This window comes from Homalodisca vitripennis, chromosome 1, assembly GCF_021130785.1.
Source record: "Homalodisca vitripennis isolate AUS2020 chromosome 1, UT_GWSS_2.1, whole genome shotgun sequence".
Classification (NCBI taxonomy): domain Eukaryota; kingdom Metazoa; phylum Arthropoda; class Insecta; order Hemiptera; family Cicadellidae; genus Homalodisca; species Homalodisca vitripennis.
In genome coordinates, this window is record NC_060207.1 from 93,348,737 (window position 1) to 93,362,796 (window position 14,060).

A 14,060-nucleotide genomic window follows, 5' to 3' on the forward strand; every position below is an offset into this window, starting at 1 on the left:
ACCCAGAAATTGACTCCCAATGAACCGATGTTTATCGTTCTCAATATCAAATAGAGGTGGGTTTCACACCCAATTTCAATCCTTCAAGTGAAATCGTTTGAACGTTATCATGTATACGGACAAGGCATTCCCATATTAATTTATAATTATATTTAAAGCTAACTAAGGATAATCGTTTATATTTCATGGATGTGTTTACATGTGTCTTATATTTTAGTGTTTAATCATGTATTTATTTATTGACCTGGCTACTGGCTGTAAAGTGACTTTGTCGATGAGTGCAAAAACTTAATAAGACAATAAATATTACTATTATTATTCAAAGACAGAAATCTGCTTTCATCATCAACTAATAAAAAAGATTCTGCTAAATGTTCAATCAATTAAACTTTGTTGTAACTAATTGTAATATATAAGTATGTTTTAAGAGTAAAATCTTTACATAAATAAATTTACAGTAACATTTCTTTGTACATCTTCTGTACACAGACACAAACCGAGTTCACTTGCATCTCCAAAATCATGCAAAAACTGCTACATTCGGTGACACACCTAATGATTTTCAGGTGGCAGCAGAAGAAATATTCTCTGTATGCGTGCTAAGCATATGTAAAGACCCATGAGTACATTAGAATTTTATTATGTAATATAGTAAATCGTATATTATAGCACTGTATTCCAGTTTGGAGCTACAAGATTCAAATTTAAAGGCACTAAGTCTTTAAATTAATATCAATAAAAGTCTTTAAGTTAGTAAAATATCAATAAAATTGTTGAGCTTAACATACAGAAAATAAATTGAGTAATTAGTTAAACTATTGTAACATGGCTCTTACATTTGTTTTATCAATTTCCCAGAGACATACGCCAATGACAAATTGGGGTCCCATGGCATCTAAGGCATACCTCTTTTGTGCCTCAGTTCATTTTTAAGCCACAGATATCAATTTAACCACATTTCAAACCATGTTTCTAATTCAATGAAAATGAGTTATGGAGTTCCTCAAGGATCCATTTTCAGTCTTATGTTCTTTCTGCTTTATGTTAATGACATAGAATCATCACAACCACCGCATGGAAGAATCATGCAGTATGCTGATGATATGTTTTAATGAAACTACAAAATAAGTTTTAGATCAAAAAGCCTTAGTTGCAGTAAACAGTTGTGTCCAGCATTTTTACAGCCTCAATCAAAAAACAAATTTTTCTAAATCCAATGTTCTAAATTTACCTTTGCGCTCGACAGACTGTGAATCTGGCTCTGCTATCATATTGGTCGATGCCATACTAGAAGTATGTTCCTCTCGAAATTCCTTTGAATTTAACTTGATCAAGTTTTGATACAGAATGTTTATATTGATTACATTTGCTCCACACTAGCCTCAGGCATTTATTTTTTGAGGTCTCTAGCCAAATATTGCCAAACACTGCCCCATTCAGGTTATGATAATGATGGCTTGATTTATCTGCATCTCACTTACGGACTATTGCTGTGGGGCACATGTGCAAGTAACCAATTTTTGAGAGTTTTAAAACTTCATAAACAAGCGATCTACATCATTGCAAAACTACAATTCAGAGAGTCATGCAGGCGAGTTCTCTGCAACTGTTGACTTTGCCAAGTTTCTACATTTTAGAAACATTGTATGTTTAACATTACTTTGACTAATGGACAAGATATTCACTCGTACAAGACAAATGGCAAAGAAAACAACCGAACTGGGAGACATGGGACAGTAATTCATGAATGTTTGCCCTCACAGGCAGAGGTTCATCTCATCAATAGCTTGCCAAATGAAATTAAGTTTGCCTAAGCTTAAAGCATTTAAGGCTTGTTTGAAATGCCATTTAGTGCCGAATTGTGTTTTATAGCGTAAATGAGTTTGTAGTGTAAAACTGGAAGATCGTTTAATCTGGAGACTTACTTCTGATTTGAGGTGGGAAAAAATTGTCAATGAATGGGGCAGAGTTAGTGTTAAAAACTACGTATAAATGAGAGTTCAATTTGAAACATCTGTCAAAATTATTTGATACTTGACGTTTGTTATACAAATGTACTTTTAGTCTCTGCAATAAATATTTCACTATTGATTATGCATCTTCTTTAATTACCTCTAACATAAAAAATGAATGATCAGTATAAGAGGAGAGAGAAATATGGTAGAAAAATGTAAGAAAAATATAGAAAAGCAAGTCAAAGACAAAATCTTAATTTTTAGATTTTTATTGAGAAATGTAGTAGTATAAAACAATTTTTTAAATCTTTCACCATTTAAATCTTTCAAATGCACTATTTGTAATACGATATACATATAAAGCTCCACAAATTGCTTCAGTTGTCATTTTCTTTCTCTTATTAATGTTTGTACGACTGGCTCAAAAACCTATCGTAGAGGGAGATATGTAGGCCAAACTAATAGAAAGCTCTGCACTCAGACACAACCAGCTCATTCTTTGTTAGGACAAGAAGACTAAATATTTTTAATATAAGAAAAAAAAGGCTAATAACCTTCCTCTCTATTTAGCCAGTTTGCAACAAGCAAACCACTAAATAAACACACTTCACCCATGACCTGAATGTCAGCTACAAATTGCATATCACATACTTGGTGATCCAAGCAAGCTTATGACATTGCTCTTCAGCATCCAACCATTCCTGCTACATGACACTCCAACCAGCACCAGATGTATAGCAATCAACCACAATCGTGTCATGTATTACACCATTGTAGCACTGAGTCACAACTACTCCTTCGCTTGACATGCACTGCACTTTCTAATACATGACAATTTGAAATCTGTGTATTCTAAGAGGCAATTTAGTGATTTTCTTATAATAATCAAGTCTTTGATTCTAGAAAAAGCAGTTCACCAGGACTTTGAGTTTGTGACATTTTATTTATCTTTGAGTTCAGTCATCCATCACACTGTAAAATGAAAAAACCACCACATCTCACACAAAAACATTGAATAATTATTCATCAGTCATGAATAATGATATTCCAAGACCAAAGATAATGTTTATACTAGAGTCAATATAAGTGACTTCAAATGCACCACTGTTCCAAAGTCATTCCTACAGACCAAACACAAAGGTCTAGTGATTTTGGCTTTTCTAATACTTCCATAATGAGTAAATATTTAAAATAAAATGAGAGATGATGTTAGGAATCAATCATAAAAATTCAAAAACTATTTACAGTACAACTTTTGTAACAGTCAAATTGACCACAGGGAGCTGTGGTAGACAAAGGTTGTGGTCCATGAGGGAATGTAAATGCTTTCTGGAATCTTAAACTCGACAGCCAGATCAGCCAACATGTTACGTCATTATAGCATGTACCCATTCTTTAACTTCAAAATAGAATATATTTTGCATCCGTATTGAGATTTATGTGGTTATATGGAAATTTTGTGAGAGAAAGCTAGTTCCATGAAGTGATGTTTATATAGCATACCATGCTAAATCTTTTATTTGGAGTTGTAATCTATTGTTCTGTTGATTAAAATCAAATTTAATATATTGAAAATTTGATATTATTATTGCAGTGTATACTGAATATAGTTTCTTTAATATATTTAAAATCACTACTTCCTTTGTATGCTGCTAGATAATGCACAACCATTACGTTGCAAGTAGCAACAAATTTTACATGGTGAAATATCTTTTCATGGACTAGATATTTAGTTTTCATAATAAAGTTATTAGTTGTTTTCATTGTGTTTAAAGTAATTTAATTAGTATGGCACTCTGCCTCAAATTGGAAACATTTGTACCAAAGTGACTTCAGGGTAAATACTTCATAATAAGACTCATGAGATAATTTGACAAGTGAAAAAGTTTATGTGAAGAGAAGTAAATGAATTTATGAAATGAAACGATTCTATATCATTAAAATCACGTCAGGATAGAATGGTAACAGCAAGTGGATGTTCTGTACCTGAAGTAATAAAAATTTGAAAAGAAAAATAATGCCTCGTCTAAAACAAAAAGTTTATTTGCCACTGAAAAAATAAATTTTAATGTTACGAATATTGATGATTTTGATATAAGTGTCAAGAGATCTGTTTATAATTTATATGAAACTGTAATTTACTTCTTACGCTACATCTTAATAAAAAATACACTCTCAGAAACCTTAAATTTAAAAAGTAGCCTTTCAATCAAGTCTTCGAATAATAATAATAAAAGAATTGGAGTTTTGTACAAGAAATAGACCCATTGTTTATGGGGACGAGTCACATGTTTTTGTTATGTCATAGAAAGACTGGTGCAATAACAGTTTAGAACAGTTATTAAAGCAACATTAGCAAAGAACAGTGGACAATTAAAGTCCATGATATATTATATTCCAATCAATAATACATTACAAAAAGAAGACAGTGAAAACATACTGTAGATGAATATTTACCATAATATTTTTATACAATACTGGACGAATTACAGTAAAGTTAAGAATTAAATTAAATTGAATGTTTTAAGCAAAAAAAAAAGTATAGTATTGAACGAACATTGCTAGTTTATATTCGTATATATTATATTATATTTGTATAAGTGTTAGTTTATAGCAAATGTTAGATTTACTACAATATTACAGATTGTTTATGTACCTTGCGTTATAGTGGTGCAATAATTTTTATTGGAAACATTAAAAAAAAATTAAATTTCATAGTCCTTTATAGCTCAATAATTACCCTGAAGACAAGAAAAAGTAAAGAAAAAGATTTTCTTCATTCTAAGAGGGCTTGCAGGTGTTGAAAGTAGGTAATTTAGGTCATTTTGTAATGAAACTCAAAAAAATGGCTGAAAATAAAACATTAAACTTTTAAAATATGAACATGAGTTTATAGCTCCAGGGAGTGGCTTTTGTATAGATTTATGACTTATAAAATTTATTATTTTTAACCCCTTTAACCACAACCATTTTTCCATGGACTAATAAAAAGCCAGGGCGAAAATGGTCCATAGTGAAGAGTTGAGTAGGAATACATATAATTTTCAATTGTTCACAAATAGTTGTTCTTTTGGTTAGAGTAATTGAAAAATTAATTTAACCCTTTAAGTAACGTAGGTATTTTTCAAGTTGTGCTCTACCAATGCCAAGCATTTATTATAAGTGTGTACCCACCAGTTTCATAGAGTTTCTATCCTTTTTGAAATGTAAATAAATTATAGGTAAATAATTTGCATACCTGTCATTTGTTACACAAATGTAATGATTTGTTTACCTAATTATAGATAAAAATTCAATATATTGAAATAAAATACTAAAAATAGCCTGACTCAAAATATAATATTTTTTATTAAAAAAAATTACTAACATGAAAAAGTTGGTATTTTTCATTTGAACATCTTTATGACGATGAGAAAATAACTAGGCTCTATTCAATAAATTCACTGTAAAATCCACTAAATTATGAACACTTTTGATATTTAAAATTAAAATTATAGCTATATAAGTATTTTATACATGGTGTGATTATTTAATTATAAGTAGAACGATTTTTATCCATGTATTTTAATATTACTAAATTTTATTTTTTAATGTTGAGTAATTTTATGAATAGTAATAAGAATAAGGCATCAATTATGCTGTGTGGCGATTTTAATATTGATATTTTAGTCAATGACTCTAGGAAAGCTAAGTTTTTAGATTTACTTTTAGGTTTTAACCTTTGGACAACCATTTCTGATGTAACTAGGCCTAGTACGAATTTTGTGGATGGCGGATCATGTATTGACAACATTGCCACTACTGTACATTTTGACAGAATTGAGAATGCTGCAGTGGAGCCTATGGTTATGTCAGACCATCATGCGATTGTTCTAAAATGCAAATTGTTACCAAGGAAAGATAACGTTACCAGTCATGTAAATAGTAGGCTAACCAATGTAAATAGTTCTAAGCAGAAAGATTTTAAAATTGTCAGAACAATTGATTATATCAATTCATTGTATTTTGTCACTCTAATTAGTAAATTAACTGGTTGCTTCTGTATGAGTTAAATAGCATAGATGATAAATTTGACTATTTTTTAAATAAATTTATGAACATTGTGAATATTGCTTTTCCTATTAAGTATGTACCAGCTGTTAGGGATTATTGTAAACTTCCCTCTTGGTATAATACAGACCTCAAAGAACTTAAGGAAAGTTGTTTATATATGTATGCTCAGTATAAGTCTACAGGCATAACCTACTTTAAAGAATGTTATATGAAATTAAAGAAGAAATATAAAAGCGATGTTAGAAGTTGTAAGCTACGTTTTAATTGTGAGAGGGTGTCATCTGCTAAAAATAAACCTAAAATTATGTGGTCTATTATTAATGAAAATATAAGTAATAGTGATAGGTCTAAAAGTACAGAAGTTGGAAGTAGTCTAACAGCTTGTGATTTCAATAACTTTTTTGTGAATAGTGTAAATGATCTCATTGCTAATGTGCCTTTTTCTAGTCAGTCTATGTCATACTATTTAAGTAAGTTAAGTTGTAATGTGTCTACTAACTGTGAATTTAGTATTACTGAAGTAAAGGTTGAACAGATGTACGATGCTATTAATTTGTTAAGTAATAGTTCATGTCTGGATGTGTATGGTTTTAATTCTGAGCTGTTGAAACTTGCTGCACCTTTTATTGCCGAAGCTCTAGCCTATCTCTTGAATCTTTGTATTAATAATGGTACATTTCCAAGGTGCCTTAAGCTGGCAAAGGTTATACCACTGTATAAAAAAGGTACACGGAAAGAACATAAGAGTTTTAGACCTGTCTCGATAATTCCAATTGTTTCAAAAGTGTTTGAGGTAATAATAAATAGGCAAGTAATTCAGTATTTTGAAAGTAACCTATTGTTATCAGATAGTCAGTTTGGTTTTAGGCCTAAGAGAGGAACACTAAATGCTATTGTAAAATTTATGAAGAACTGTATTCATGGTGTAGATGATAAAAAAGTGGTCATAGGCAAGTTCTTCGACATGTCTAAAGCCTTCGACACGGTAAATCATGAAATTTTGTTAGATAAACTTAAGTATTATGGTTTTGATGATCTGTCTTTACAATTTTTTAAATCATATCTCAAAGAGAGATATCAAATGGTTGCTTTTAATGGAAGCTCTTCTCAATACAATGCAGTTACAGCAGGGGTTCCACAAGGATCCATTTTGGGACCTGTATTATTTATAATTTATGTAAATGACCTGCCAGCCTCCATAAATAACAATGTGACAAGATCATACATGTTTGCAGACGACCTAGCAATCTTACTGAATTGTAAAAATCTTAATGTAGTAAATGATTCTCTACTAGTCGCTAACTCAATTGTGAATGATTGGTGTGCGGCGAACGTCCTCTGTGTAAACCATGAGAAAACTCAGGAGATTAATTTTAATTTACAACATAAACCAAACCATGATAATGTAAAGTTTCTAGGTGTTCACCTCCAAGAGAATCTGAAATGGAACAGGCATATAGAAGTTTTATGTAAAAAATTAGCAAAAGGCATTTTTGTGTTGTTAAGATTGAGATTAATTGTAAATATTGAAACATTAACTGCAGTATACTATGCACACATCCAGAGTCATTTGTCCTATGGAGTTATTGTATGGGGCAATGATCCTAACACCAAAAGACTTTTGATATTGCAGAAGAGAGCTATTAGGATAATGTGTAATGTAAACAATAGAACCCATTGCAAACCTTTGTTTAGACAATTAGAGGTGTTGACTGTCCTTCTATATTTGTTCTGGATGTATTACTGTATGTTAAAAATAACTTGCAGACAATAACAGTAAATAGCTCTATACATAATTACTTTACTAGAAATTGTTCTAATCTTAGAGTAAACTACTGTACCTACCAGTGTACCAAAAATAGTTTTGTAGAGATAGGTATTAAAATTTATAACATGTTACCAAATCATATTAAATGTCTAGATTTTGTTAGGTTTAAGAAATGCTTAAAAAATATCTTAGTAAATCTAGCAGCATACAGTTTAGATGAAGTTATAGATCATATTGAAGCTAACATAGCCTAGTTATGAATATTTTACTTTTATAATACAATTTGTTTTGTATGTGATGACGATGCCATGCATACCACATTTGTAACGGCAATAAAATTCTGATTCTGATTCTGAATTGATAGTAAAAAGTTGTCATTAACCAATTTTGATGTGAGTCAAATTTTGTAGTCATCTGTAAAAGCAGGAACATAAAATTGTCTCTTTTTCAGTAGTTCAACAGTTACCTTGTACTGATGTTCGCTTTGTCCTCTTCGTATACAAATATACTGCTGCCAAGAAATTGTAGAAAACTTTCTCTGCAAATAAAATACTACTAAAAATATCTGTACTTTTATTCGAGTAGTTCCTCTCTCAGTTTAAAAAATGCGAGCAAAGCAAGTGGATCTGACAAGTCTATAAGGATTGGATAGGAATTATAAAAGAATTATGGAAGAGGAAAATTGTGGTACAAAATTTTATCTTTTGAGATTTTAGTTTGGTATGTTTAAATTTAGTAAGCCCGACAGTGAGTTAAAAATGCCTTTCACCAAGACAGATAAACACCACACTGCTCCTAAAGCGAGTGAAGCAAAAACTCAACCACAGACAAATACTTACTCTAACACTAAAACTATAACATTTTAAAAGAAAATTAGCAGATCTGAGTTTGATTATTCACATGAAAAATACATTTAAGAAAGCATTAAACAAGAGCTGGAGCACTAGAGATGAGAAACAGCATTTCTGAATCACACTACAACAATATTTATGTTTTATTGGGTGTATTGTAAGTATAGTCATGTTTCAAGACTGAAATAAACATCAAACAAATAAATATACAATCATCTCTCTTATATGCCCTAATATGTTTTGTACACACACATTTCCATAATGCCAAATCACAAACAATGAAAGAAAATGTTATTTCCACAATGTTTTCACAACCACTGGAAATAACAATAAATATTCTGTTAAAATAATGGAATAAGATTCTAGTAAATTGAAAGAATGAACAATAAAAAACAAGATACATATAAAGAGTGAATGAAGATGTTAACATTGAATACTTTATTTACATTGAATTGCACATTTATATTCTGGGAGGGAAAGCTAATTTGCACTTTTACAAAATATAACCTAGCTTTTAACGAAATTGGTAGAGAAATTTTCAAAAACTGAAATTTATTGTCAGCCAAACTAATTTGTGTGGGCTGTTCAAAATACAAAATGTTAACAAAAGGGTTAAATATACTAAAGGATACATTTTAATAGGTCATATTTTTTTAATACACTGAAAACCTAATGTGTAAATGACAAAACCATGTAAATGATATTTATGATGCTTTAATCACTGCCAGCCTACGAAATAAAGACAGTGAAAGTCACCACTAAAATTAATAACTGAATTTTGCCACTTAATTATAATCCCAATTATTTCTTAAAAATCAAAGAGTGTTTATTTTGTAATGTACTTGAAAATATTTGTACAAAAAAATCTGTTTCTAAAATGATATGATAGTATTTTTTATAAATCAACCCTCCAATTTTCTATTCATATGGAACCTAATCACCTACAGTTGTTTTCTTAAATTACACTTTGTTAGTTGGGGTTTTCCTATGAGTCAATGAAAAAAGTCTACTATATCCTTTCAGATTATTTTAGACTTTCCTCTTATTCCTTCTTAGACCTTTTAACTAGGGTGTTTATACTTGTTTATAAAATCTATAATGAATAAAAACTAACTAACTGGTGCATTTATCAGGAAATATTTTGTGGCCCTAATTGACAAAAACTAATACCTAAGTTAACAATGAATCAACAAATTTAATTTACATCATAAACATAGATTGTAACAGCACAAATATTATCAATCAAAATATTTTTGTGTAATACATGTATAAGAACAAGTATCTCACTTTATACATATTAAAATAATTTATGCTGTTGCTTTTGTACAATATTTTAAAACTAAATAGTTGAATTCATGCAAATTTGTTCATTTTTTTATACAACCACAAAATTGAGATGTTCTGCAGTGGACCACAGTATAAATAGTTATCTACAAACACTTTGATTGTCTCTACACATTCCTCATTACAATGTCAACCAAATAAAATCAATCTTTACCTGGTTCAGTTTGTTTCTGCTGTGTGTCTTCCCTTTGGCACGTGCCAATTCCACTCCGTCAGGCCCTGCTCGGCCGGTGACAGATGCTAGAACGTGGTCCAGATGAATGCTGGCGGGGGCAGGACGCTGTCGCAGTAGTCGGTGCAGTCGTGAGAGCGCCATCACAGCCCCCATGGCACGCTGCTGGGCACGACTGCAAGCAGGAGGTTCCGAGAGTGGAGTTCCAACACCAAATCCATCCATCTCGCTGTGGGTCCAAAATCGACCTCTCACTGTCCTGTATGGTGACCTGACATCTGCAGCATTTGTCATATCCGCCAACACCTCACGCACATCCTTCAAGAAGTGAGCCGTTTGGTCAGGTCTGAGAAAATCAAGAGGAATAACTAGAAAATCTTGTGTTAAAAATTAAAATGGTGAGTATCCAGAAAAGTTGTTTTAAATTTTGTACAACAGCCTCTAATGGTATAGTGACATATTTCATCAATATTGTTTAACCCTTTCGGTACTGCATTGTTTAAATGGTAGACAGTATGAAATATGCATGAATTCCGGAGTCTACATTGTAGACGATCCGTATTTTATTATCATTTCATACATCATGTTCTATTTTTAATTAATCATTTAGTTTACAGCATTCTTCAAGAACCGAACTATTAATTGTTATTGATTTTTCTTTTTCACTGTCTCCTAATTGTGCTTTGTCATCACAGCAAAACTGACTACACAGTTATTGTTTGTCAGCTGTAACTTGTTGCAGGTTATGAGTTATGAGTAAGTAAACTTATTATTTTATTTATTACTTTTTTAGTAACTAGTTTATGATAAGTTTAGATTAACTTTTTACCTGTGAGTGAAATATGACAGTTACAATATTACTTCTTAACTTTAGATAGGTTTGCACAAAATGGCTTTTTATCTTATTAAGATACCATGTTGTTGCGTTATAAAATTAAATAATGTATAATAAATGCTTTTATTTAATTTTAAATGCTCTTACATAAATTTTAAGTGATGTAACTGATAAAATATAAAAATACTGTACATAAAAAAATGTACTTCCAATTTTAAATTCAAATAAATTATTTTTAATTTTTATTTATGACAACGTTTTATAAAAATAAGAATTAGAAAAAAACTGTTACATGTATCACAATCCTCATTTTACTACACACAAATAAAAAAATTGTATCAAAATTAGTTGATTATTTTTGTGTATAATTGTTTCCCCAGACACTTAGAAAACTGTGAGAACTAGTCCGGCAACTATGTAAATATGACTTGGGGAAATAACAGTGGTACTGAAAGGGTTAATAACACTGGCAAAAAGTAAATAGTTAGTTTTTGAAAAAAAAATAAAATATTTTACGAATTTAAATAATCAGATCTGTTTGAGTTTGCTACTCATTTTCTTGATGAATTACAACAAAGTAACAAAAGATAAATTGAAATATTTTATTTATAATCTATATTATATTCAAGTATTAAAGCGAATAAAATAATTGTGAGACTTTGGATTATAATATTGCTTTTTTTAAATTATTCATATAATTTAGGAAAAGTTACAGAAGAAATTATTTGATACATTTTAATGTATACACCAGACACTATCATACTTTGTTTTAGGCTTGGAGTCAGACAGTTCTTTCCGCTCAGAGTTGTGTGGAGAATGGTCACTGCCTAGATGTCTGTCACCAGTCTCACCAGCACAAGGCTTCCCTGTTGAGCTCTCAGACACTGTCCGCACTGAACTGTGACCACTCCGCACTCCCACCCTTGGACAACATAACATACCATCAATAGGGAGTCATCAAGTAGTGCAAGAGATCGGTATAATTAAACCCCAAACAAAGAAAATTGTAACGGAATTCCACTTTTAATTTTGCTTAAGAAATTTTAGCTCTACAGATTACAATAAATATTAATAATCACAAAAAATAAAAGTATTAAATATGGTTTTATGGTTTAATGTAAATAAGTTAACAGTAACCAATATAAGCTCCATCTACAACAAAAGTGAAATTTGTCCAAAAACTCTATTTATTTTGAAAAAGAAGATAAAACTAACAAAGACCAATGATATAAGTAGACTGGTGGTATGTTGAAATTTGAGGCCTGCAAGAACAGTGTGGCTGTAGTTCATTCTAGTTGATCTGTTCTGTAAACAAGCTGTGGAGTAAAGATGGGGTGGGAAGAGCTAGGTGGTGTGGGGGAGGGTAGGGGTAAAATATTATGAAGTGCGGGGTAGAGGGAACAGCACAGCACAATCTAGAGTGGGCTGTCAAAACTACGACAATTTGGCTGATACAGAGTCAGCTCACTTCTCCTGTATGGTGAGCAGTCTACTCTATTATTGGTCTCTGGCGAAAGTCAGAACAAAGGTCACATAGCAACATTACTGTCTTTCCCTCTTACTCCCTCCGATACTCTAAGTGGCTCTTCCGACACCTGCCCATTGAGATTCTTTACATTTGGCAGCAGTACAGCTAAATACGGGTGTTTACAGAACATGTGTTAAACCAGCAATCTCTCTCTTTCTCTATCACCTCAGTTATTTCACAGTCCCCTCAACCAATTTTTCAATACTTACCGCAGTGAGGGGATGTCCTTCTTGGAGTCACTGCTGGAGTTGGCAGGAGACACTGATATAACTGGTGAGTCAAAATAATCAGGCTTAATAGCAGCATGTGGACGGCCTCGTACAGCGTATGACAGTAGGTTCGGTAGCGAAGGTGTCAAGTGACAGCATTCAGGTGGAAGCAGTAGGTGTATCAAGTGTAGAAGCTCCCCTAATATCATTACAGATGAGTAACAATTTTAATAGAAAATGTTAATGCAGTGTTAAGACAAAGATAGTGGTATGATTCCACAATTCAAACAGTTGGATTTATGGTCTGGCAATTTCTTGATATATTTACCAAGCATTCAGAACCCAGATAACTAATTGATTTGACACTAAGAAGTTTAATTAGAGTATCTTTAAGTTGGTTATCATTAGCTATTCTTCAATTACTTTTTCTATCTGGACTTCATACAACCTAGAACCGGTTACCACATTATTTCTCAAGCTCAGATTTGGTTTCATGTGAAAATGCCATGAACTAACTGAAATTTCCACTTAGAACTATGGAGTGATAATCTCAGATGATGACCATTCGTCTTCCATGTATAGAATCTACAATCAACATGAAGTGCAGGACTGAGCTTCATGTGACCTTCATAGAGCTAAAGGGTCACTATTGTGAATTTACTCTATAAATTGAACATGGACATAATAATGGTTTAGCTTTATTGTAAATTTGCAGGTTCACTCCCTAATTACTCCAGATAATTTCCAATTGACTTTTTATTTTCTTCAACATAAATCCTTACTTTTTTCCTCACTAAAGTTTTGCTTGTGGGCAGTTAGATAAATTTAACCAAGTTTGAACTGAATAATTTAGGTTTATGGTCACCTAATTTCAATATTAATAAAAATCTGTTTAAATTTTGAAATTATTAACAACTTCATAAAATTATGAGCTACTGCCAGTTTTAACATAATATTTCATTCTTCTTTTACACATGCCTCCAGAGAATGCTTCCAATCACTGAGTACCACATGCCTCCAGAGAATGATTCCAATCACTGAGTACCACATGCCTCCAGAGAATGATTCCAATCACTGAGTACCACATGCCTCCAGAGAATGATTCCAATCACTGAGTACCACATGCCTCCAGAGAATGATTCCAATCACTGAGTACCACATGCCTCCAGAGAATGATTCCAATCACTGAGTACCACATGCCTCCAGAGAATGATTCCAATCACTGAGTACCACATGCCTCCAGAGAATGATTCCAATCACTGAGTACCACATGCCTCCAGAGAATGATTCCAATCACTGAGTACCACATGCCTCCAGAGAATGATTCCAATCACTGAATACCACA

The 14,060-nt window shown here is 31.8% G+C and overlaps 1 protein-coding gene across 3 annotated transcripts in view; it reads right to left on the minus strand.

The window, feature by feature from the left end:
* The window catches only part of LOC124366702 (rapamycin-insensitive companion of mTOR-like), a 94,208-nt gene that overhangs the window by 51,440 nt on the left and 28,708 nt on the right, over positions 1-14,060 (minus strand). For 2 of the 3 annotated variants that reach the window (XM_046823311.1, XM_046823304.1), the window contains exons 10-13: positions 12,716-12,914; positions 11,742-11,900; positions 10,126-10,489; positions 8,243-8,314 (exon numbers count right to left, since the gene is read on the minus strand). In XM_046823311.1, the coding sequence (XP_046679267.1) occupies positions 8,243-8,314; positions 10,126-10,489; positions 11,742-11,900; positions 12,716-12,914 (794 nt within the window). The remainder of the gene's footprint in view (positions 1-8,242; positions 8,315-10,125; positions 10,490-11,741; positions 11,901-12,715; positions 12,915-14,060) is intronic. The other variant, XM_046823314.1, reaches the window with a different exon arrangement.